The 23,744-nt window shown below is 65.0% G+C and overlaps 4 protein-coding genes across 8 annotated transcripts; all 4 read right to left on the reverse strand.

Annotated features, from left to right (window-relative positions):
• Positions 1–442: 442 nt before the first annotated feature.
• On the reverse strand, positions 443–14,543 carry ZBTB7B (zinc finger and BTB domain containing 7B). 4 transcript variants are annotated; one of them, XM_059870856.1, is made up of 3 exons: positions 14,416–14,543; positions 2,644–3,647; positions 443–1,870 (listed from the first exon to the last, which is right to left on the reverse strand). In XM_059870856.1, the coding sequence occupies exons 2-3, from the start codon at positions 3,636–3,638 to the stop codon at positions 1,450–1,452; spliced, it is 1,416 nt and encodes a 471-aa protein (XP_059726839.1). In that variant the 5' UTR covers positions 3,639–3,647; positions 14,416–14,543; the 3' UTR covers positions 443–1,449. The 4 variants fall into 4 exon arrangements, with proteins under 4 accessions (XP_059726839.1, XP_059726840.1, XP_059726841.1 ...); XM_059870857.1 differs by lacking the exon at positions 14,416–14,543 and adding an exon at positions 13,001–13,126; XM_059870858.1 differs by lacking the exon at positions 14,416–14,543 and adding an exon at positions 12,879–13,029.
• Positions 14,544–14,591: 48 nt separating this feature from the next.
• On the reverse strand, positions 14,592–17,748 carry LOC132340081 (mothers against decapentaplegic homolog 6-like). 2 transcript variants are annotated; one of them, XM_059870860.1, is made up of 4 exons: positions 17,606–17,748; positions 16,830–17,243; positions 16,617–16,700; positions 14,592–15,988 (listed from the first exon to the last, which is right to left on the reverse strand). In XM_059870860.1, the coding sequence occupies exons 2-4, from the start codon at positions 17,221–17,223 to the stop codon at positions 15,453–15,455; spliced, it is 1,014 nt and encodes a 337-aa protein (XP_059726843.1). In that variant the 5' UTR covers positions 17,224–17,243; positions 17,606–17,748; the 3' UTR covers positions 14,592–15,452. The 2 variants fall into 2 exon arrangements, with proteins under 2 accessions (XP_059726843.1, XP_059726842.1); XM_059870859.1 differs by having other exon boundaries at positions 16,602–16,700.
• Positions 17,749–19,539: 1,791 nt separating this feature from the next.
• On the reverse strand, positions 19,540–22,459 carry FLAD1 (flavin adenine dinucleotide synthetase 1). Its single transcript, XM_059871195.1, has 7 exons — positions 22,284–22,459; positions 21,436–22,195; positions 20,866–21,013; positions 20,574–20,672; positions 20,296–20,485; positions 19,837–19,910; positions 19,540–19,756 (listed from the first exon to the last, which is right to left on the reverse strand). The coding sequence occupies exons 1-7, from the start codon at positions 22,431–22,433 to the stop codon at positions 19,621–19,623; spliced, it is 1,557 nt and encodes a 518-aa protein (XP_059727178.1). The 5' UTR covers positions 22,434–22,459; the 3' UTR covers positions 19,540–19,620.
• Positions 22,460–22,768: 309 nt separating this feature from the next.
• Positions 22,769–23,697, reverse strand: CKS1B (CDC28 protein kinase regulatory subunit 1B). The gene is made up of 3 exons (XM_059871196.1): positions 23,539–23,697; positions 23,085–23,212; positions 22,769–23,018 (listed from the first exon to the last, which is right to left on the reverse strand). Exons 1-3 carry the CDS (start codon positions 23,595–23,597, stop codon positions 22,966–22,968), a joined length of 240 nt encoding a protein of 79 aa, XP_059727179.1. The 5' UTR covers positions 23,598–23,697; the 3' UTR covers positions 22,769–22,965.
• Between the last annotated feature and the right edge of the window lie 47 nt (positions 23,698–23,744).

Genomic DNA, 23,744 nt, shown 5'->3' on the forward strand with positions numbered 1-23,744 from the left:
AATGAATCACCTGGTCCTCAAGGCACCTGAGTCCTGGTACTCTGAGTTGGTACCCACCATCCCATGATGGACCTGACCTTGTGATATCCCTTGCGGCTCCTTGCTGCCCCAGCTCCATCCCTGCTGTGACCCCAGCCTCTCAATGCCCCCAGCCCCCATCTCCAGCATCTTGGTGCCACCATCTCCATGCCCACTGTGCCTCCAGCCCCTACACATCCCTGTCCCCAGCCTTACGATGTCCCCATTCCCATCCCTGTGGTGCCCCCAGCCCCATGCTGACCCCCACCCCTCGGTGTCCCTCTCCCCACACACGGTGCCCGCTCCCCATCCCTGTAGTGCCCCAGACTCTCGATGTCCCTGTCCCCAGCCCCACAGTGCCCCCAGTCCCGAGCTGCTCCAGGGCGGGGATGCAGAATGGACAGACAGCTGTACGCGCGGGAAGTCCCTGCTTCTCCGTTTATTACCAAGCAGCCTTCGTTTAAAAAAAAAAAAAAACAAACACAGACATACAGACAGGCAGAGGCGGCCCGGCGGGGCGGGGGCCGCCCGCCCATGGTTTGTTTGGTTCCTGACACCAGAGAGGTTCAAGTAGCCGAAAAGGTTCAAGTTCACCATAAGGCACTTTAAAGCCGTGACGGGAGCAGAGGCCCCCCGGCCCCATCACCCCTGCCGGCACCCCATGGCAGACGTGGAGGCCGGGCAGCGCTGGTGGTTGGCAGCGGAGGGGCTGGGGCGGGGGGGGGGGGGGGGGGGGGGAATATATTACATCATCTTTTTAAATATAGATAAAACTCTTATTTGTAGACAAATAGTGCCGGTCCCCTCCACCCCCGGGGAGGCTGCGCCCTGCGGGGGGCATGTGCAAAGGACAGAGGGGTGACCGTGGGGGCCTGGCCACCCCAGGGAAGGGGGGGGGGGTCCCACAGGGCCGGGGGATTTCGGAAGGGGAAAGGGTCCGGGGGGGGCCGGGGCTGCCCCGCACCCGGGTGGGCTCACCCGAATAGTGCAACCAAGAGAAAGCAGCCGGGAGTGCAGGGGCGAGGGGGGCTCGCCGGGGGGGGGGCTGCTCGGAGTGGGGAGGTGGGGACAAGCTATGCACAGCGTAAGGCAGTGCCCCCCCACCACTGGAGAGGATGGGGGGGGCTCTCCCCACCTGGGGGTGGCCTTGGTCCATGGGTGCCCCTGCCCGGTCCTGGCATCCACGACGGATTTGGTGGGGGGACATCCAAGTCCCGATCCCACCATCACCCACCTGGGCATGACCAGGTGGGCCCGGGCACGGTGGGGGGGGTGATAGGGGCCCCCCACCCCCTTGTGCAAATCGGCCGAGGGGAGTTTCCCCCTTTGCATAACTAGGAATGAACCGTGACAGGAAAAAAAGGAACAGAAACCCAGTGGGCACAGCACAGCTTGGCATGGAACGGCACGACACCTGCCGTCACATCGGCCCTATGCCATCTCCACCGGCACGGTGCCATCTGGCTGCGGCCCTTCCTCGCCCTCCTGCTCCTCTTCCTCCTCCTCGGGCTGCCCTGGAGCCCAGTAGCGGGCAATGGAGAGGCGCAGACCCTCCAGCCGCCCGTTGGAGAGGTCGAGGCCCGGGGGCCCCGCGGGCGGCGGGGGTGGCTCATCGCGGCGGCGGCGGCGCGTCCGCACCTCCAGGCAGTTCTGGCCCTTCAGGTGCCGCTGGAGGTGGTCGTCCTTGGCAAAGGCCTTGTGGCAGAGGTAGCACTCATAGGGCCGGGCGCCTGTGTGCAGGTGCATGTGGTTCTTCAGGTCGTAGCTGTGCAGGAAGCGGGCACTGCAGTGCTGGCAGGAGTAGGGCCGCTCTCCTGTGTGCTTCCGCATGTGGATCTTCAGTTTGTCGTTCCTGGAGGTGGGACATACAGGGAGACATTGGCATTGAGTAGCCAATATGCCATCCAACCACTGGGGGGAGGGCAATGGTGCTGGAAGCCCAAGAGCAGGGATGCTCTGCGGGGCACAGGGCTCTGGGTGCTTGGCAAGGCACAGGACCATTGTACGTCTGCATGGCTGAGATGCAGCTGTCAGCTGGCAGGGGGGATGCTGCTGGCTACCCCGGGCTGCTCTGGCAGTGCTTACATAGTGCAGAAGACTCCCCTGGACCTGCACCACAACCGTGCCAGGGCCAACAGCTGAGGTGTTATGGGCGCCATCAGGTATCAGGCCTTGGGTGATCTGGCAGCACTCACAGAGTGCAGAACACCCCATCGACCTGACTTCACCAGCAGCTATGGCAGAGGGACACCACCAGGGATGCTACTGGGTACCTCAGGTCAGCCCAGAAGCACTCGTGAGGTGCAGAAGGCCCCATAACCCCACTGCACCACACCAGAACTTGCAGGGGGTGCCATGGAGGATGTCACTGGGTACCTGTGTTGGTCCAGAGCACTCACGGGGCACAGAACACCCTCTGAATGTGCACAGCACTGGCAGGACTGGCAGAGGGGTGCTGTGCAGTGAGCCATCAGTTTGGTCTGGCAGCACTCAGGGGATGCAGAAAACCCCACGAACCATGCTAGGCCTGTGGCCAAGCCCTGGTAGGACTGGCACAGGGTGGGTGCCATAGGGGATGTCATTTGGCACACATGAGGCGGGGAGAGCCCGTCCAGCAGCACTCACCGTGTGAATCGGACCCCGCAGACCTGGCAGGCAAAGGGCTTCTCGCCCGTGTGCGTGCGCATGTGGCGAGGCAGCTTGCCGGCACCGTGGATGACCTTGTGGCAGACGGGGCACTCCTGGGGCATCTGTGAGCGGCGCTTGCGCACCAGCTTGTCGGGGCTATCCAGCCCAGGCGCCAGCGACTCATGGTGCAGAGAGCTCAGATACGCCATCAGGTCGGGGTCGATGGCGTCGTCGTCAGAAGCTGCCTCCTCAGGGGACAAGGGGGGCTGGTAGGGGAAGGGGAAGGGGTGTGGGGGCAGCTCCTCCTCCTCAGGAAGCTCAAAGCTGTCATAGGGCAGGGACAGCCCCTCGGGCAGAGGGGGTGAGGGCAGCTGGGAGGGAGGCGGGGGGCTGCCAGAACCCTCAGCCTCAGCGGGTGGCTCCTCGGCGTGGTTGTTGAGCTGGGCACCGCGGGCTTGCAGGAACTTGCGGGTCTTCTTGCTGCGGCGCGGGGTGGGGCGGGGGGGCGGCGGGGCAGGCACCTCACCCTCGGGGAGGGTGGAGAAAGCCTCCAGGTAGCGGCGGGCGCGTTCGCAGTCGCCGTCATCGGGGCCGGGTGCCTCCAGCCCGCTGCCCTGCAGGATCTCCACGCAGGCAGCGATGACACAGGGGATCTCCAGCAGCCGGGCAGCGCGCAGCACCTCGCCCATGTTGGCGCTGCTGATGGTCAACGTGGCCGTGTATGCGAACTCCAGCAGCGCACCCAGTGCCTCCGGCCCCACAAAGTCCAGCTCACAGACCTCCTGCCCCGGCCCCGGCCCCGCGAAGAGCTTCTTGAAATAGCGGCTGGAGGCAGCCAGGACGGCACGGTGGGTGCGGTACTCCAGCCCCTGCGTCTTGATGGTGACGTCGCAGAGCAGCCCCAGCTGCCGTTGCTCGTTCAGGCAGCTCAGCAGCTCGCTGCTGTGCTCGGGGAAGGGGATGCCGATGAGGTCGTCCTCTGGGCTGGCCATCGTCCTCACCTAAGGAAGGATAGGATGCTGCTTGACTGACAGAGGAACAAGATGGGAGAGAGCACTTGGAAGAAACACTGCAGCTGGAGCATCGCTGCCATGAAGCCAGGGCACAAGGAACGTTGCCTGTACACGCTGGGTGGCACTGGGGTTTCAGTGGGACATTAACTGGGGCAGGCTTGGGGCCCAGGGTCTGCGCTCAGTTCCCTCCATGCTGTGTCGAGGTTGGCAGGCGCAGGCCCCCCACCACAGGCCTCCGCACTTCCTCCACTACCACCAGCACCCAGCCGCCTGTGCTGCCACAGCAAAGGGAGAAATCTCAGCGTGGTGCCTTTGAACAGCAGTGAGGTGCAGCACTTCCTGCGCCAGCCCACCCACAATCCCCCAGCCCACCGCCACGGCTGGGCGCAGCCACTGGCTCCCAGCAACCCCGTCCTGGGAACACGGGTCTCGCTGGCAGAGGCATGGGTAGGCGGGCGAGCGCTGGGAAGAGCACCCTGAGGGCCGGGGGCCGCCCCATGGAGCCCAGCTGGGCTGGGAACAGGGGCCACACTTCCTGCCACGGCAGATTAGGATCAGCACCTGTGCCACCGGTTCCTGCCCCCGCTCCTGGTCGGGACTGGGCCCCCTCCCTCCCCCTGTGCCCCAGCCTGGGGCCACTCCTCGCCCAGCCAAGCCCAGCCTGCGCCAGTCAGGCCTTTCCCACGCTGCAGCTGGCAGAGCTTGGCCTCAGCCCTAAACCCAGCACTGCTCACACTCCTACTGTGGTCCCCATGGTGCACCTCCAGGGACCCATGTGCTCCTGTGGAGCCAGCACAGGTGGGAAAGGGGAGCCCATGATCCTCACAACCTGCAGACAGGCTGCAGGCAGCAGTGGCGGCTCCGGGGCTGCAACCTGCCCAGTAACACCATGCCCAGCTATGGCCCTTGCAGCCAGCCAGGCTGCTGGGTGACACTGGCACTGCTGGGTGACAGCAGAATGGGAGTCCAGCAACTGCAGCCTGGGGGAAGCAGAGGCGGGTACCACCTCTCAAGTTGTGCCACGCCAAGCCAAGCCATGGTGGACAGCGGCATGTGGCACTGGCCATCGCCAAGCCATGCCAGGCAATGCTGAGCCACACCAGGCCCATCCACCCTAAACCCACCAGGCCATGCCAAACCACACTGTGCCGTCGGCAGGCAGGCGTGGGGGACGTGCCCCCTCTTGCCCATGGAGGGGAGGCGCGGGCGACGGCCCCCGGCACAGGGGCCCATCCCCAAGCCGGCCGCTCCCTGCGCTTGGGCGGCCGCCAGCTGGGGCTGCCTCGGCAGGCAGCTGGGAACGGCCCCGGAGCAACCGGCTGCGGAGCCGCCCCAGCCGCTGCCGAGCAGGCCCGACCGGCAGGGCAGGCGGCAGCCGCCCCTGAAACCGGGAGCCAGCAGTGCCGACCGCCTGGGATGCTGGCGCCAGCACCCACGGCCAAGTCCCCCTCCCTGGCAGGAGCCCATCCCACCACTGGTTGAGGTCCCCTCTGCCTGCCGAGGTGGGGGTGATCGGATTAGGGGTGATTAAAGCATCAGGGCCCTGGGAGCCAACAGGCAGTGACAGCCCCTGGTGGGATTAGGCAGGATTAGCTGCAGGGGCAGGATTAAGCAGGGGGGCAAGTACTCCATGCCACAGCTTGGGCAGCTGGAGAGGGATGACTGGGATGGGGCACCTGCCATGGGTGGGCCGGAGCCCCACGGACCCCCAGGACTGTCACAGGCAATAGTCACAGGATGGGGTGGCACTGTGTCCTCCAACATTGCCTCTCCCAGAGATGGCACCAGGACAGCTTCCCTTCTGCCCTGGTCCCCACAGCACCTCCAGCCCCACAAGAAACCAGGGCACAGGGCACTCGCAAGACTGATGGCACCCACTGGCATGTGTCTGGGCACAGGGCAGCAGCTGAGACCCCATCATATCCCAGCAGATGGCAGGGTGCTCTGAGGGACGGGCATGGGCACTGGCCTCACCATGTCCCATGCAGATGGACACAGCCTCAGTGCTGCCAATGTCACAGAAATCACCAGCAGAGGTCTGGTAAGGCAGTTGGGACCCCGATGAGCAGCCACAGGACTCGGTGCCACCAGACATAGCTGCAGGGCTGGGGCAGGGTGGGGGCGAGGTGGCGGCGGCAGGAGGGGGATTTTCCATCGCACCAAACCGCCCCTTACGGCTCCTTTGCCTGACACCCCCACCCCCACCCCCCCCCCCCCCCCGCACATCCTCCTCACTGGAGCGAAGTCACATGCTGAGCGGGTGCTGCCGTCGAGGAGATCACCGCAGTGATAAGGAAATGGCAGAGGATGAGGTGTGAGGGGACAGGAGCTGCCACCGGGCCCCCAGCATTCCCGGGCTGCCGCTGGAGGTGATGGCCCGGAGGACGCAGGTGGTGATGCCCATGGCCTCGCCAAGCCAGAGCTTCCTCAGTTACCTCAATGCTGTGGATGGGCACATTTTGGCTGAACCAGCCGAATGGGACTGAGGAAAGGAAAGGGGGAGTTGCTCCCTGCGCTGAGCTGGCTCCCATGCAGGGCGGGTGGCAGCAGGAACAATGTCTGCCCGGGTCACCCTGACATCCCTCTGCCAGCCTGGGCTGCCTGGGACAACCATGGCCAGGCTCCACCCACGTGCCAGCTCCTCCGACCGAGGGGTCCAGCCACCCAGGCAGGGCCATGGGCAGCAGGGTGGGGTCCCTGCAGTGCCCCTCCTGCATTGGGATAGGCTGTGTGCCATGCCACCGAGCAAGGATGGCACCCCAGGTGAGGGCATGGTGCCAGCCTGTGCTGAGCACTGGGCCCGGCTTGGGGACGGTGGGAGGTGTGAGGTGGAAAGGAGTGTCTAGGGGAGGATCTCCTGACCTGTTCCCCCATGGGGAAGGAGAGCAGAGGTCCCAGGGAGCACAGTCCCCACCCTGGGCTCCTGCCAAGTGCCCCTGCTTTCGGTCACAAGAGTCACAAATGCTGTCGAGGGACTTCACAGCCCCACTGGGGAGAATGAGTCACCCCGGAAGGGGAGCGCAGCGCAGAATCGCCCTGGCCCCTCAACCCGTGGGGCCCCTCACCCTTTGGGATCCAGGATGTGGACCCAGGAGTCCAGGCTGTGCAAGCCCCCACCCTGCTACTGCCTGAAGCCAACTGGGAGCAGCAGTAGCCCTGGTGCCAATGGCCACAATGTGGAGGGTGGTGTGGCTGCAGGGCAGGGGCTGTGCAGCTCCTCTGTCTGCCCAGCAGGGAGGGTGGTGGCCGGGGTCTGGCTCAGCTGGTTACCCTGTAGCAAGCACATGCCAAGGGTCCCATTGCTGGAGGAAGTGGGGAGAGCAGCACTGCTCTTTGAAAGAAGAAAAGAATGAGTAGAGACAAAAGGAAATGGTTTGGAGATGAAAGAGGATAAACAGTCCCCCACCCCACAGCACTGAGAGTGAGCCCCATGGCACTGGTCAGGCCCCCTGACAGTGGCAGCTCACTCACAGAGCTCCCAGGCACAGCCATGGGACATTAGCCACCAGCACTGAGAAGGGGGCTGAGCACTGTGGCCTCAGTGCCCAGCCAGCACTGCACCTGGGGCTAGTGCCAGCCTGGCACAACAGCTGCCACGGAGACTGAGCACAGGGCATCCGTGCTACGGTGCAGCAGGACTAGTGGTGTTGCCAGAGTCGCTCCTGGCATCTGTGGCAAGGACAAGAAGCAAAGTCCCCATGCCGCCCACCCAGCCTGCTGGCACTGTGCTAGCATCCTGGCCCCCTCCTGCAGCCAAATCTTACCCCACTGCCACATCCAGCTGCCTGGCATTGCCACTGTAGGGTGTGGGCCCTGCTCTGCCAAACCAAAGTGACCCAGATCTCGCCACTCATCCCATCCCATCCCGCCCCATTCCACCCCATCCCATCAGCAGTAAGGGTGGTGTAGGGCTCAGGTAACACCAACGTCCCACAGCCTGCTGCTGCTGAAGCAGCTGGCCCATATCTCCCAGTGTCCAGTGCCACACTGGATCCCCACCACCCTGGCAACTTCCTCCTCCACACCAGCAGCGATGGCAGGGTGGGTGTGTGGCTCACCTGCCCCGTGTCCCGGCGTGGCTCAGCGCTGCGTCGCGGCCCGGCTGGCGGCCCGCGAGTGGCAGGGAGGGGAAGGCAGGGTGCTGTGTGAACTTGGCCCCGCTCCCCGCTGCACTTGAGCTCAGGATCCCACCTCAAAAGGAGTCGACGCCCACACCCCGGGTCACGCACCTCCCAGCCCCGCTTCCCAGAACACACACGGCATTAACTCTTTGCGGCCGGTACTGCGCCGTGGGGCGCCAACCCGGAACCGGGCGGGGGGCATCCCCTGGCCCACTCCCACGGCAGAAAATCCCCAGTGCTGCCAGGACAGGTACCGTAAGCATGCCTTCCCCCCCCCCAACATCATCTCCAAGCCGTCTGCCCCTGCCCCTCACCCCGCCCCGTGGCACATCACACAGGCCCTCACCTTGTCGTCTGCCCCAAGGCAGGGCGCTGGGTGCTCGCCACTGGACATGGCCAGCCCAGCCGTGCTGCGAGGGCGCCTGTGCTCGGCGGCAGCAGGGCAGGGCTGGGTGCAGCATGCTGCAGCCTGCCCGGCCAGCCCTGGAGCCACCCCCTGGTCCTATGGATTCCTGTCCTGCTCTCCCCTTGAAGCAAGTTCCCAAGATCCCGTGGGGAATGTGGGAAGCAGTGACGGCCCAGCTGCACTATGCTGCCTGATCCCCTCCATTCCCTAGGCAGGGGCACTCGTGGGCTCCCCAGCCAGGCTGCACATTCACGCAATCCCCCCGTAATTACACCCTCTGTGTCCCCAGCTAAACAGCAATTAGCAGCCCAGAGAGCTCGCCCCACACCCCACCACCAGCACCAGCACCCGCCCAGGCAACCCACGCCAGACCGGTCAGGGGCACCTGCACTGTGGCACCCTGGCACGGCCCAGCAGGCTCCAGAGCTGGGGCTGTCTGCAGCAGGCCAGGCAGAAAGGGGAAGAGCCTCACAGCAAAGCAGCAGGACAGCAAAGGGCTCGGGCCCAGCCCCAGCAGTGCTGACGGAAGGAGTTGGGTTGTGCAAGAGCCCCTGGGCAGGCAGTAGAGAAGGGCAGAGAGGCACCACCAGTGTGCCCCCCATGGTATCTCACTGTCCCACCACCGTGGACCCTGTGCTGGGCAGGAGCCAGCTGTGGTGCCATGGGTTGCCCAGTGCCTGGAGTGCAGCAGCACACACCCAGTACAGCGTTGTGGGCAGCATTGCCCACCACACTGCCACAACACTCCAGGCTGCCCCAGTGGGGGGGCAAAAAACAGGGCACAGCCCTGGACAGCATCCATGAGAGGGAGGGAGGACAGGAGGGAAGGAGGAGGGCTATGGCACCTGCTGCCAACCCTTCCCCTGCCCTTTGTTCCCCATAAAGGAGGGGAATGGCGCCAGTCCCCCCTGGCCCAGGTGTGCCAGGTGCTAAGGGCGGGAGATAAGGTGGGCGAGGCGGGCAGGGAGGGGCACGGCACGGCATGGGCACGCAGCCCTGAGTCAGGGTTCCTACTGGTGGCCAGGATGGGGTGAGTCACCATGGCCCCCCCACCCTGGGGGTGTTGCAACCACCCAGGCGCTGGCCACAAACTGCTGCTCACCCTGGCTGGGGGGCATCAGGCTGCCTGTCTGGGGGGCCAGGTGGGGAGGTCCTGGCCTTTGGGGAAGATGGGCTAACCTCCATGAGTCCGTCCATCCATCCATCCATCCATCCATCCATCCATCCATCCATCCATCCATCCATCCTTGCCTTGGCCTGTGGCACCCTGACCAGTGTCACCAGTGAGGGGACATGGCCTCATCCCAGCTCCTCTTTCAATGGCAGGATGGGCAACCCCATCTCCTGCATCACATCCTGACACAGAGCAGCACCCTGACCTGCCATGGCCACACACTTGCCCAGGACAGATGTGGCCTCTGTGTGTCACCTCTGGCCTTCCCAATGTGCCAAGGAGATGGCTGAGGGAGGGAGGGAAGGAAGGAAGGGAGGGAGGGAAGGAAGGAAGGGAAGGAAGGGAAGGAGGGAAGGAAGGGAAGGAGGGAAGGAAGGAGGGAAGGAAGGAAGGAAGGAAGGAAGGAAGGAAGGAAGGAAGGAAGGAAGGAAGGAAGGAAGGAAGGAAGGAAGGAAGGAAGGAAGGAAGGAAGGAAGGAAGGAAGGAAGGAAGGAAGGAAGGAAGGAAGGAAGGAAGGAAGGAAGGAAGGAAGGAAGGAAGGAAGGGCTCTGCCAGCCACCAGCCTGGGACAGGCAGGCTCACCTACAACTGGGCCTGCTTGCTGGCCCCAGGGTAAGCTGGCTCTAGAGTTACTGGCCCTGCAGCACAGTCACGGGAACCCCTTGGAGGGCAGCCAGACCCCCTGGGTCCCACTGTGCTGCACAGCCCCAAGGGGCCCCCCCAGCTGGTGGCACCTGCTACTCAATATGCAGGGTTCATGTCCTCACAGCACCTTGGGGACTGAGCATCATCAGTGGCACAGGCTGGCCCCCAGTGCTCCATCCTGGCACGAGGGTGATGCTGGTCCTGGTGGGGGTCACCTGGCAAGGACAGTGCCAGCCCACAGCCCCCCCTCCACACCCTCCAAAATAGCCCGGCTTCCGCCCCCACGGCAGCTGCCTGCTGCCAGCTCCCCGCTGCCCACGGCTGATCCCGGGGAGGGAAGGGGGGCCGGCAGTTCTAATCCCCCCCAGACCCCCCCGAGCCCACACAGCACCGACAGCCAGGCCATGCCCACCGCAGCCACTCCAACCCACAAAGTGCCACCGAGGAGACCCCAGCCAGCCCTGCAGCAAGCGGAGGGTGATGCCCCATGGCTCCACAGTGCAGCAGGCACGGGCAGCCTCTGTGGAGCCCCTCTGTGGGACACGGGCAGTCCCCAGGGCCCACCATGATGTCCACACCACACCAGCTGCCTTGTGCCACCTGAGCAGGGCACAAGGGTCTCTTCCCTTCTCTTCCTTAGCCCCACAGTGGGGCTGGCAATCCTCCTGTCCACCCTTGCTATGGCTCCAAGCCCTGTGCCCTGATGGTTGCCCAGGGGAGAGGAATCAAAGCAAAACTGCTGGGGTGTCACTGTACCCAATGAATGTCAGCCAGCACAGCCACATTCTCCACCCTGCTGGTGTTGAGTGGAGGCAGTGCCTGGCACCCACCTTGCCCAGGACCCAGAGCCAGGCAGCAGGACTCCCTTACCCACTCCCCACTCCAGCTGCTGCCCACGGGGCCTGGGGACATGACAGAGACAGCTGGGCAGAGTGGAGCACGCAGTGCAACCAAGGCTGCCGGGAGAGGCCAGAGCTCGCCTGACCTACTTCTCCTTCCGCATCACCTGCTTTCATTTTCCCTCACCCGGGCTGGTCCCCCTGCCTGCCCAGGGCTCCACCAAGTCGTGCCAGAAGCTCTGGGGATACAAGTCACCCGGGCACCATGGCTCCCACTGCACCATCCTGCATGTCAACTGACCTGCCCAGCCCTGGGCACACGGTATGCCCGGGTGCAGTGAAGGTCACTAGCCACAGCCCCGGCACCACCACCTCTCCTGCCTGCATGGCTACCCAAGCGCCATCTTCCTGGCACAAAGCAAGTTTGACGGGTCTCAGCCCAGCCCCTCACCAGGTCCTCTGACCGCCCTGGGGCTTGCTGGGGTGTGGACATGCAGCTCTCGGGGCATGTCAGGGACGCCAGTGCTGCCACGGGGAGCCAGGCGGGCGCCAATCCTCCAGACGGGGCGGCCGCTCCCACCGGCACCCTGCCTGCTCCCGCCGTGGAGTTACCATGGGAAGGCAGTGGTGGCGTCGCAGGGGGAGCGCAGGCTCCCGGGGGCTCCCGCCAGCAGCCCACAGGCTGCCAGGAGAGATTTCTCCCTGGTTTCATCATCCGCTGCCTGCCCTGAAGGAGAAGTTCCTGCTTCACGCACGGGGCAACAGCCACCCCTCGAGAGCTGGGGTGCAGCAGGGGCCGCGCTGGTGCCGCAGCCCCGCCGTGCCCCTCCCGCCCCCGTGTGCTCGGGCCTGTCCCGCTCGTGCCACGTGTGCACGAAGGGTGCACGGCAGCAGCTGGCAGAGCCGCGCTGCCACAGCCTCGGGCTCAGCACCGCAGCGCTGGGGCAGCCCGCGCCCAGGCAGGGGGTCTCAGAGGGTCCCCAGGACCCGACACGGATATGCCTCCCGACACACAGCTGTCACTTCCCTATGCTCACCTCCGCACCCATGCCCGGCACAGACACTCCTAGCCCTGCTGCCCCACTCTCTGCTGTGCCAGGGTTTCCCCTTCTCCATGCGCCCACTTTAAGTTCCCGAGCTCAGTCCCTCCCTCCCAGCACCAGCATCACCACGGAAGCCTGGAGCGGCCGCAGCTGCCGCTTGCCCCCGGCAGTGCCGGGAATCCCAGGCTGACCCCGCTCCTGTCACCCGGGCTGTGGCGGGGGAAAAAGAGGTACGGTGCGACTCACCCCGGGACAAAACTGGCACTGTGTCCCCTCGCCAAGTGAACGCAGCCACTGATCGAGGGCGGCTGTGGCCCAAGACGTGGATCTGCTCCGGCAGGAGGGTAAATACCGCACCCCGCCCCGGGCAAACAGCGGCCGGGGGCAGCCAGCCAGGGGGACGAGGACAGGTACGGCAGGGCTGGGCGCACGGGGCAGAGTCCACCGGTGCTTGGCAGGTGCTACCATGACACCGATCCCGGGGGACCACTGCACAGCCGAGCAGAGGCACCCACTGCTGCTGCCAGTGTGCCAGGGCCGGGGCTCACCAGCGTGGCACAGCGTGCTGGGACACCTTCCAACTCTACCAATACGGGTGCAGAAGGGGCTCCCTGATTTGCTTTCCTCCTGCAACGGTGCCGTCCCCACCCGGTGCATCAGGCACGCTGCCAAGCTGCTCACCAGGTTAGGAAGGAGGGGTGGCAGCACCCAGTCACCCGTGGAGGACCCTGGCTGGATGGAGCAGCACCGCAACAGGACCACAGCGGAGCCTTGGCAGCCGCCCCGGCACGCAGCAGGGACCTGCCGATGTCACAGATTTCCCGCAGCCCCGTGCGCAGGGACCGGGAACAGCCCACGAGTGACACCCCCCGCCCCACGGGCGACGTGTCCACCGGCTCCGGCGGCGGGCGGGGACAGAGGGGCCGTGCAGTGATCGCGTGCCAACCGTGCCCACCCGTTGCCCGCAGCATCCCAAATCTGCGCGACTCACCGCAACCGGGCAGCAAAAGCGGTCGCCGCACCGGTCCCCGTCCCGATCCCGCTGCCGGTGGGTCGGTACCTCCGCGCAACCCCCTTCGGTGGGTCTATCCGCTCCCACCCACTGCCGCTCACCTGCGCACCCCGCCCGAGCCACAGACCGGTCCCGGAGCCACGGCCCCGCCTCCACCTTCACCTGCCGCCGCCGCGCCCCGCCCGCCCCCCGGCCACTGCTGCTGCTGCCGCCGCCGCCGCCGCCGCCGCCGCCGGGGCTCCAGGAAGCGCCCGCCCCCGCCTCCTCATTGGGCAGCGCGCCGGCGGTCACGCGTCCGATTGGTGGAGTGCCCCGCCCGTCAGCCCCGCCCCACCCCCCCCTCGGGAGGGCGGGGGTCTTGCGGACCCCCGGGACCGGGGTGCGCGGGTGGGGGGCGGCTGAGTCAGAGGCGGTTAACGGGATCGGGCGGGAATCGGCTCCCGGCCCAGGCAGGAGAGCACGGGACGGCCCCGCTGCGGCCCCCACCGGCGCAGAGTGCGGTGCCAGGCGCCGAGCGCGCCCCGCCCGCTGCGGCCGCCGAGTGCCGGGGCCGGCACGGCACTGCCCGCTCCGCCCCGCGGATACGGGGGGCGGGGAACCGGGCATGGCGGGGGGGGGGGGGGTAAGAACCGAGAAGTGTGCACCGAGGGAGAGTTTCGAGTGCCGGGCACGGAAAACCGTGCGTAGGGTGAGGTACGGGGGTGGAAAGCCGGGCTCGGAGAACCGGGCACCGAGGAGCGGACACCGGGGTACTGGAGTGCCGGGCACGGGGGGATGGAGAGCTGGACACGGAGAACGTGGCACGGCGGGGAGCCGGGCGCCGGGCAGGCGGGGGCGCGGCGCAGGGAGCAGCCCCCTGTTCTCGGTGCTGGAGCGGGGCGCGGCGGCCCCCAGCGGGGTGGCTCCTCCGCAGGTGCCTGGGCGCGGGCCCCGCGCAACCTGTTTGGCCGCTGCCGGCTCAGGGAGGCAGCGGCGGCCCCGGGGCTCACCTCGGCTCACCCCGGCCCCCCCGCGCCTGGCTCCGAGCGCGGCCACTGCCCGGCGCTAGCGGAAAGTGTGAGGAGCCACCGCCGCTCTGGGGCTGCCAAGGCAAACACGGCCCCGCACAGACGTTATGTCAGTGGGCGGAGGGGCCGCGCCGAGGCACCGCGCCGGGGCCGAGAACGGGACCCCCATCCCTTCGCCAGGCCCCGGTACCGGGCACCTGCCGCCGCGCCTCGCCCAGCCGCCCGCTTCGCTCCCCCCAGCTCCGTCCCTCTGACCGTTCACCTGCATCCCCGTCCAGGGTACCAGCCCGCCAGGGTCGGGGCTTCTGCGGGGCGGAGGGGCGAACCCGCAGAACTGCCTCACCATCCGTGCGGCTGCCACCGACCCCCGGCTCCATCGCTCCCCGCCCGTCCCCTCGGGCCAGGGTTCGCCATCGCCGCTGCGCTCTGCCACTGCCTGCAGCTGTGCTCCCGGTGACTCCCTCTCCCTCCTTCTCCCGGGGCGACGCCGATGGTGCGGTCGCACTCACCTTTCTCGGCGGGGCCAAGACCGGGGCCGGGCGGGGGCCGCGGGCTCAGCCGGGCCGGCGGCGTGGCAGGAAGGACCGGGTGGTCATCGTGGCCCGCGGCAGCTGCCTGCAGAGGGCACTGCTGGTTCCCGGAGCCGAACACCGTGGGCGGCACCGATACGCGGAGGGACACCGGGGTCTCTTGGTGCCGGTGGCACCGTTTATTTAGGTTAAAATCAGCAGACACGACTCGGGCAATCCGGGATCCCCTCAGCTGCACTTGCTGGGGGCTCCCCCATGCTGCCAGAACGGTTGAAGGAGCCTCCGGGCCTGGGATCTAGCTTGGGTAACCCTGAACCGGTCCCCACCCCAGGGGTGGGGTGCTCACCTGACCCCCCCCCCCGCCATTGCACCTGCCCTGCACCTATCCAGATGTTCTAACCTACCCCACGCCTATCCAGATATTCCAACCTATGACACACCTATCCAGATGTTTTAATCTGCTCCACACCTATCCAGATGTTCTAACCTGCCCCACACTCCAGCTGTGCACACCTGCCCCACCGCCCCCAGCTGTACCAGTTCACTCCCATTCCCCTTGTCTGCAGTGACACCTAGGCCCACAGCTCCCCCCTCCTCCCCACTCCCTCTCACCTCCCTTCTCTCCTGCTCCCCCTGTCCCCACCGGCCCTGGCTGCCACCCCCCAGGCCTGGCCCTGACAATGGGGACTCCTGCCTCATGCTCTGCTTTTTTTACAAAAATAGATAAATTAATACAAACTTAAACATTAAAATAATAATATTTTTAAAAAAGATATTAAATAGTGCCCTGTGTCACTGAGTGCCCCATGGCTGGGGGAAGCAGGTGCTGGCAAGGTGGTAAACCATTCAAGAGAGGCACTGCATCCAGTCAGCACTGAGGCACAGAGTCCCCAGAGCCAGGACGATCCTGCTGCAACACAGCCCTGGAAGACACAGGCTGAGGGACAGTATAAGGGCCCCCCAGCTTGTGAACCTGCTTTGGGGGAGCTCCCTGGCACCCCCCACCAGCCCCAGCCTCAGCGTGGCTTGTTCAGCAGGACCTCAAGCCAGCACGGGCAGGAGGTGATGAACTGCCGGGAGTAGCAAGGTCCCCAGCCCTTGGCAAAGCTGATGCGGATACTGTGGGGGTCACAGGGTCCCTCCCCAGGCAGCTGCCAGCCCCCTCTGTCCCCTGCCCACTCATAATCAAACACCTTTGCCGAGTAGCCAGGCAGCACCTTCAGGACAGGGAGCCCGCAGGCCCCGGGGGGGCTCAGGGTGGGCGAGCTGACGAAGATAGGGTGCTCGCTGCGGTTGTATGCCCAGACACCACCCGGCTCCTGGCTCAGCAGCAGCCCCCGGCCAATCTTGCTCCGTGCCCGCCGGACGGCGCAGCTGCGGTAGGCGGCGGGCAGCTGGGCCAGGCAGAACCCGCTGCCCCACGGCAGCTCACAGAAGACGTTCACCGATGCCTCGTGCACGGCGTAGAGGCGGCCCACGCGCGTCCGGTACTCCCAGTAAGCCAGTTTGCACCAACAGCCGTCCTTGATGGTGCTCCATGGGAGACTGGTGTCTGGCAGGGGAGAGCAGAGCTGTCACCAGCAGGATGTGACTGAGCCAAGCAGCTGGACGAGCCAAGGGGAGTGGGCACAGAGGGCGTATGAGGACAGATAGATGGACATGGCGCACCAGGAATGCCTCAGCACAGAGTCCTGCACCTGGTGTGAGCCTCTGGTGCTGTTCCCAGTCCCCAAGTACCGTGGTGAAGGGCTGGGGGAGGGCTGTGAGGGGGGTTGGTCCCTGAGTGCAGAGGAAGGTGGGGCAGCAGCAGCTGGTGGCCTTGGTGGCCAGCAGCCAGGCGGGAGCTGGGGCTGTGTGCGTCAAGGCACATTGTGTGTGTCCCCATAGGCAGCACTTCCTCCAGCAGGGAGCCTGGCGCTGCCAAAAATAACAGGAGCTTCAGTGGCGGGGGGGTGTCTGAGCCCAGACCGCTCCCCCAGCAGGAACCCCTCATCCTCTGTCGGAGTCTTTTCCTCCTGCTGGGAGTGACTGCTGGCTCCATTCCCTGATTTTCATGTTCTGTCCCCTCCAATCTCTGCTTCTGACTCAGGGGTTCAGCCCTGCCCAGTGCCCTCCTGCCTGCTGGGTGTGGCAGAGGGCTGTGCAGTGTGGTGGGCCCATCTTACCGCACCAGTCCCCACCATCATAGCTGAACTCCATGAGCTGGGGCTCATCTGGCCAGGAGGGACCACAGGATGCCTTCAAGTAGGGGGGTGGAGGGGTTTCTGCAGGGGAGAGAGAAGGAAATAGGAGGCTGGGAGTGGAGCCCACTGGAGCCCTGAGCCAGGCCCCAGAGAGCAGGGGTCAGAGCCTGGGTGGGCAAGGCAGCCTCCAGTGTTGCCGCCACCACTTACCAGGTACAGCCAGGCGGCTGAAATGATGGGGGTTGCAGCACAGCCCAGCCAACTCCCCACAGGCTCCCTGGCCCCCAGTACAGTAGCAGAGGTGCTTGAGCTCATGGGACTGGTGGAGGTCAGGCCAGCGGAAGAGACGACAGAGCAGGACTTGAGGAGGGAGTCCCTGCTTGACCCCTCGTGGGTCCCCCCGTGGTGCCAAAACGCAGCCAGACTCCCAGGCGCCCCGGCTCTCCACCACCTGCACCAGCAGCTCCAGCTCCTCATCCTTCAGCTTCTTGAAGAGGGCATGCACCGCTGGTTTGAGGGCAGCAGGGCCATCCTCGGGGCTGGCTGCTGTACAGCGCTGCTGCCACAGCCTCCGCATCAGCCCAGCACGGCGCGAACGGAACATGTGGTGGTCGTGGGGACCACCTGCAGGATGGAGACAGGCATCACCCCCCGTGCTCTCAGAGGGCTGCAGCTCCAAGGGGTCCCAATGGGGACCCTGTGCATCTTTCTCTGTCCACCCAGATCCCTGGCAAGGCTGCTTTGCCTGGATTTGCTGCTGTCATCCCCACCACAAGGGCATGGTATTGCTTCAAGGTGTACTGGCCTCCCCAAGGTCACATCAGATATGAGCCCAAAAACCACCCTCGCTGCTGGGGAACCTGCCTGTGCTCAGACAGCAAGGGCAGGGGTCCATATGCTCCTGCCCACAGCACCCACCCGCTCCCCTCTCACCCCCCTGTCATGAGGCTGGGAAAGGGGTCCCTGCAGAAGAGGGTCTCACTCACAATGGGTGGCGGAGGTGGGTGAGAGGCTCCAGGGCACTGCATGGGGCTGTGCTCTCAGGGCGGCCGGCACTGCTCTGCCCGTCACGCGTCACTGCCTGGACTTTTTCCTGTGCTGGGACGCTCTCCCCTCCCCCGGACCTTCCCGTTTGGGGAATTCATTGATTTCCCTCATCCCAGCCAGCCCTGGGGCTGAGCCGCCGCCAGGGCCACCACGTCAGGGCTACCACACCAGGACATGGTAGGCACAAGATGCGTGGGCTCCAGTGGTCAGGGATGCCCAGCACCGTGCTACCAAGGCAGCCGGGCACAGCCAGGAGCCCAAAAAGCACCACAGACACCAGTGCACAACCAAAGGGCAGGGTCCAGCTGAGTAGGTGATCTGGGCAGGGGGAGGCCACGAGGCACAACGGCAGGGCATCGTCTTGGCAGACCCCATCCCTACTCGTGTCCTCACAGGGACCATTGCAAGGACAACCTAAGCCCCTCGTGGCATCTTGGGCAAGGGTTCCTGCTGCCCCTCAGATCTTGACCTGGCTGGGGCCCCCCCGCAGGCAGTGGGTGAGGGTGGGAGCCTGCTCCACAACAAAGGAGCTAATGTAAACGGGACCCTTATCCCGCGCCGGGCCAGACTTCCTGCTCCTGACTTCCCGCCGAGATAAGGGAGGCCACACTGGCGCCAGTGCTGCTGCCGAGGACAGGGCACGCAGAGCTTCCTCTGTGTTGGGGCCAGGCACCAGCACAGGCAGCAGTGGGGCAGGGTGGGTTCACAGACCCACAGCCATGCTCTCGTGCCACCAGCCATGACCTTTGCTGCAGCTCCCAGCCAGGCTGGACCCATTGGAGATATTTTGCTCTAGCTGCTTCCCACAGACTGGAACAGGAAACAGCCAGGAGTGGGGGAGCAGGCAGGAGAGGCAGGCAGAACCCCAGCCCCAATTCTTTCTTGCTCCTTGGCCCTAAGGGACATGGGGACCCTCAGTCCTGGACAGGGGCAAGGGGTGTGCTGGAATGCCTTAGTGGTACCCAGGGCTAGGATTGGGAGGTTTGGGGACACACACACACACAGATATTCCCAGAGCTCTGCCCAAACAGATGCAGCCAGTCAGGCACTGTTCAGGTTTATTGGGGTCTCTGATTGGGGGGAGCACAGGCTGGAGCAGAGTCTCAGCACCAGAGGTCCATCAGCTCCATCAGCACAGGGCAACAGGGACAGTCCTGGGGAGGGGAGAGAGGCACAGGGGTAACAACCCAGTGACCAGTACCAAGGCCACACCCTCTCAACCCCCAGAACCGCCACAGCCAGGTTGTCTCCCCTCAAACACCACGGCCAGGCCCTTTTCACTCCAGGAGCACCATGGCCGGTTTCTGTCACCCTCAAACACCACAGCCATGCCCCTGCCACATTCCAAGCACCATGTCAAGTCAGGCAGCAGGCAGATCACTCACCCACAGCACCAGGGCAGGCAGGGGCTAACGGGGTCCTGTGACACTGGGAGGGTCCTTCTCTAGTCCAGTAGCTCATGGATGCACCAGCTGCAGAGAAGGAGGTAGATGCATTTCCACAGAAGCCGCAGCAACCAGGAGCCCAGGCGCAGCCCAATGGAAGTGGCAGTGGGTGCTGGCAGTGCCAGTGCCTGTACCCGTACCACTTGCTGGGGAGCACCCTGCAGACAGGCTGCCATGGTCCAGAGGAGGTGCATGGCCCATGAGGAATCAGCAGGATCTGACACGGTGGGAGAGGCAGCAGTGCTGATGTGAGGGGCCCTGGCAAGCACTGGAACCTGCTACATTCTCTGCATTTCCAAAACTCCTACAAATAGTGGGTACAGGGAGGGAGCACAACCTGGGGACCCTTTTGTTCCTCCCACTCCTGCCCTATGGAGCCCTCAGGGCTCAACAAGATCACGTGCCAGTGCAGCGCAGACTGCAGCAGGTTTATTTAGTGCTGACAGGCAGCAACTTTATTGAGTGTCACTCCCAGCAGCATTCCAGTGGAGGCTCCCAGAGCGTGGCCTTCACTGGCGGGAGGTGCGCTCTTCCTCCTCATTTTCCAGCTCATAGGCAGGCCGGTAGCTCTCCCGGCCCTGAGCATTGATGCAGCGGAGGGCTGGGTTCTTCTTGGTGTTGGTCATGCTCCCCAGGGACGTGTAGCTGTGGAGAGAAGAAGCAGCTGAAGGACTGCACCCTAGGCCACTAGCTGTGCATGTGAGAGGGCAGCACCAGGCACTCACCCCTTGTCATAGAGGATACAGTAGGGGACAAAGAGCTTGCGCAGGAATTCCCAGATGTCCCGATAGGTCCAGTCCTGCAGGCAGAATTGGGCAGGGATTGAGGCAGAGGCAAAAGGCTGCTCCCTTGTCTCCCAGGGAAGCAAATCAGACCTTCCTGGAGAGCACCTGGGAGAGCCAGACAGTCATCAGAGCACCACTGCCCCTCCCAGCACCTCCCCAAACACAGGGCAACCCCCCAGCAGGCAGGAACGAGCCCTGCCCAACAGCACCCAGCAGCCTCACTGCAGCAAGGGGCACCCACAGCTGCACAGAGGGGCAGCAAATACTCCCGGAGAGTGAGAATTGTGAGAGAAACTGTCCAGGATGGAGGTGGATCACCACTGGTTCCCAGCCCCATGAGGTGCCCCTGCCAGGCCTGTGGCAACAGCTCCAGCCCCACAGCAGGTGGGGGCCACGTACCAGCAAGGGGTTCACTCTCATGTAAGGGGGCCAGTCGGGGTCTGTCACACACATGGGGGTCAGGGTGCGTGAGTAAGGGTCCGTGCGCCGCGTTCCCATCAGGACAGCCTCCAGCTGGGGCTGCTGCTCCTTCAGCTGGGCCAGTGCCTCCCGGATGGAGCCCTCCACAGTGCAGAGCTGGACCCCGTACCTGCACAGGCAGGGCAGGCAGCTGTCTACAGGCTGCAAGCAGCACTCCACAGCCTCAGGGCAGCAGCCCACCCCACTGTGCCTCCTACCTCTGGACTGCTGCCTGAATGAACTGCTCCATTTCAGGGAATGGGGACACAATGCGAATGTAGAGCACCTGCAGCTTCTCCTGCCTCGCTGGGAACCGCCTGCAGAGAGACCCAGTGCAGCTGGACTCTGACCCATGGCAACTGGAGGCAAGGCAGCATCCAGATACAACCAGCTAGAGCCCAGGAATCCGCTCATTCCCCCAGGGTGGAGCAAGCAAGAACCCCAGAGTCCTGGCCAGGGTCTGCAGGACCCCTGAGCCTTGCCCCAGCCTGGAGCCCCATGCATGGGTACCTCTGCACAGCAGCATGGACGAGGTGCAGCAGGGCTGTGCAGTCCTTGCCCCCGTTGAAGCCCACGCAGAGCTGGACCAGGCTGTACTGGTCCAAAGCCTCCTCGATCGTTCTCAGGGCCGCTGCCACCTTCTGCCCCAGGGCTGAGCCTGCCAGGACAGGACAGTCGGTGCCTGCCCAGCTCACGCTCCCTTAGCACGGCCCCAGGGCCTAGGGCACTTCACCCTCTGGACACACAGCAGAGCCATTGCTGGTACCGCAGCCAAGAGCCTGTTCAACCCAGAGATCTGGGCCACAATATGACAGGGATCATGAGGGCACTGGGGAACTGTGGCACTGCAGCTATTGCTGCACACTGTGCTCTCAGACCCTGCCACCACCAGATCAAGCTGAGGTTACAGGTCCCATTCCCAGCTGTGTGGGATGAAGCCCACTGCAGCTGCAGCATGCCTCAAGCCTCTCAGCATACAACAGGCAAGCTCTGCTGCCAGGCTGGAGTTCCCACTGCCCCAGCCCTGCTAGGCTGCACAGGAGAAGCATGGAGCTGTGCTGCAGCACCTCTTCCCAGTACCTGACTCAGCCAGGCCATAAACCTCCACAGCTGCTGGAGAGACGCAGTCTGTCACCAACGGCACAGCAACACCCGGTGGCAACTCTCTCATCAAGAAGCCATACGCTTCCTCCAGGTCCTGCTCTGACTCTGAGTCCAGGGTCAGCTTCACACGGTAGTAGTTGTTGGTCCAGTCTGGGTAGGAGCCCAAGCTGACACGGCCCCGGAAGGTGGCATCAGCCCTGTCCAGCACCGGTGTGATGAGCATCTCATCAGATGCCACATAGACGGTGCGGGAGTGGAAGTGGGTCTGTTTGCTGCAAAAGAGGTGAGCAAGGCCATCCAGAGCACGCTCCATCAGGGCCGGGATGCCGGGGAAGATGTAGACATTGCGCACGCTGACCAGCGGGTACTTGAAGGTGCTGCCAGTGTGCCCGTCCGTGCCGTAATTGAGGTGGGAGGACTCGGGGATGCGAGCCAGCTTCATCTCAGGGCACTGTTCCTCCGTCTTGCCAAAGAACTTGTGCACCAGGGCCACCAGCTCGGGATGGAGGACGACACGCTCCCCAAAGGCCTTAGCCACGGCCTCGAAGGTCACATCGTCGTGCGTGGGGCCGATGCCCCCGGAGGTCAGCACGTAGGTGAAGCGAGCAGCAAAGGTGGCCACCTCGCTGGCGATGGCCTCCACGTCATCGGGGACCACAGAGATCCGGGCGACACTCACGCCAAGAGCCCGCAGCCGCCGGCACATGAAGAAGGAGTTTGTATCCTGCGTGTAGCCCTGAGGGGACAGGAGACGCCCATGACTGCGGGACGCCCCGACCCCATGCGCAGGCCCCATCCCGCCCCACGCCCGCCCCCGGCCGCACCTTGAGAATCTCGTCGCCGATGATGATGATGCCGGCGGTGCTGGCGGATCCCGGGGCCACCGCGGTCAGGCCCGAAGCGGCCATGAGGCGGCAGGCGGCAGCGCGCAGAGGCCCGCGCACTCGCCCCGCAGCCCGCAGCACCCCCCACATGGAGCCGCCCGGGCACCCCCGCACACCACGACACCGCCCCGCGCGCTCACAGGCCGGCCCGCACGTCAGTCACACCACCCTGCCAGATCTCATTGGCCGAGAGGCGGGACCTGCGGGGACGGAACCATCGCAGGGCCGGAGGGAGGGGGTGTCGGTGCAGCTCCGCCTCCACGGCCGTGCCCGGCGGGCCGGGGCACAGGCCCTCTCCAGTGGGCTCGGGGAAGCTCCCCCAGACCCCGGGGAGCCTCCGCGGGAACCCCTGCGGGACAGGCTCCACGGCACAGGGACCCCTTCGTCCTCCACCCCAGCTGCCCCCGGCACTGCAGACAGCCAGCTCCCAAACATCACTTTATTGAAGCTTTGGAGGCATCGCAACGGGAAGGACCTCTGGAACCAGGGACAGCCGACAAAATGACGCCCAGGCAGCGTCGAGGGTCACGGAGTGAAGCCCCCGAGAAATGCCGAGAAGAAAGAGGAGAAAGGTGTTTTCTCAGCCTGGAAGGACTGCGAGCTTCAGCAGACCAGGGGCCACTCACTTTTCTGGCTTCTTCGGCAATGGCCGTCGGAAGAGCAGGATGTGGGGCTCTGCGGGGCAAAAGAGGGGGTCAGGCCGGGCCGCCTGGGCACCACCCGCTTCCCCGCGGGGCTCACCTGGCTCGTGGATCATGTAGTGGACCCAGCCCTGGCTCTGCTGCACGCCCAGGTTCCGCCACTCCGACTCCGACAGCAGGTGGGTCTTAGGCACCAGCTTGGCGATGTCCTTGGGCAGCATCACGTGCCTGCAGCCCCGCACCTCTCAGTCAACACCGGGGAACCCCTGACAACCCCTCATTCCCTACCGGAGAGCTGTTAACGGCACCAGCGCTGTGACCCGATATAGAACCCTCACAGGGACCCCCTGAATTACCAGGATAATTCCCCTCTTACCTCAAAGGGAGCCACGGCTCGCCCACCGCTCCCCTCCCACTCGCGAGCCGTTAATAGCCTCCCCACCGCACCGTCCTACGCTATCGAGGCATTTCCCTCCCTCAGCCCAGCAAGCCTTAACCGACACCCCTGCATCTTTATCGAGCAGGTGTTACCGGGACCCCTTCCCGCTCCGTACCGGTACTCAAACTCCTCATCGTCGTACTTGTCCGAGTAGTAGATCTGTTTGTGCGCCATGACGGGACAGGCCCGCCGTGCCCTCCCTCGGCGGCCGTTGGCGCCGCCACCCGCCCCCCGCGGCGCTTTCAAACACCGCCGCCTCGCGCGCCCATTGGCCGGTGCCGCGCCAGGGGCGGGGCGGGGCGGCTGCCCATTGGCCGGCGC

Source organism: Haemorhous mexicanus, chromosome 31 (genome assembly GCF_027477595.1).
Source record: "Haemorhous mexicanus isolate bHaeMex1 chromosome 31, bHaeMex1.pri, whole genome shotgun sequence".
NCBI lineage: Eukaryota > Metazoa > Chordata > Aves > Passeriformes > Fringillidae > Haemorhous > Haemorhous mexicanus.

Bases quoted from the DNA above. Each gene is read 5' to 3' on its own strand.
- ZBTB7B (XM_059870854.1), bottom strand. From the start codon at position 12,355: ATGGTAGCACCTGCCAAGCACCGGTGGACTCTGCCCCGTGCGCCCAGC. The intron at 3,648-12,133 runs GTGAGTCGCACC...ATCCTTCCTTAG, and splicing joins AGTGCCAGTTTTGTCCCGGG to GTGAGGACGATGGCCAGCCC. The intron at 1,871-2,643 runs GTGAGTGCTGCT...TCCCACCTCCAG, and splicing joins TGCGGGGTCCGATTCACACG to GAACGACAAACTGAAGATCC.
- LOC132340081 (XM_059870859.1), bottom strand. From the start codon at position 17,223: ATGTTCCGTTCGCGCCGTGCTGGGCTGATGCGGAGGCTGTGGCAGCAG. The intron at 16,701-16,829 runs GTAAGTGGTGGC...TCTCCCCTGCAG, and splicing joins CAGCCGCCTGGCTGTACCTG to AAACCCCTCCACCCCCCTAC. The intron at 15,989-16,601 runs GTAAGATGGGCC...CTCCCCTGCCAG, and splicing joins TGATGGTGGGGACTGGTGCG to ACACCAGTCTCCCATGGAGC.
- FLAD1 (XM_059871195.1), bottom strand. From the start codon at position 22,433: ATGTGGGGGGTGCTGCGGGCTGCGGGGCGAGTGCGCGGGCCTCTGCGC. The intron at 20,486-20,573 runs GTAGGAGGCACA...CTGCCTGTGCAG, and splicing joins ATTCAGGCAGCAGTCCAGAG to GTACGGGGTCCAGCTCTGCA. The intron at 19,911-20,295 runs GTACGTGGCCCC...TTCTGCCTGCAG, and splicing joins TGAGAGTGAACCCCTTGCTG to GACTGGACCTATCGGGACAT.
- CKS1B (XM_059871196.1), bottom strand. From the start codon at position 23,597: ATGGCGCACAAACAGATCTACTACTCGGACAAGTACGACGATGAGGAG. The intron at 23,213-23,538 runs GTACGGAGCGGG...GCGGGGCTGCAG, and splicing joins GATGAGGAGTTTGAGTACCG to GCACGTGATGCTGCCCAAGG. The intron at 23,019-23,084 runs GTGAGCCCCGCG...TTTGCCCCGCAG, and splicing joins CTACATGATCCACGAGCCAG to AGCCCCACATCCTGCTCTTC.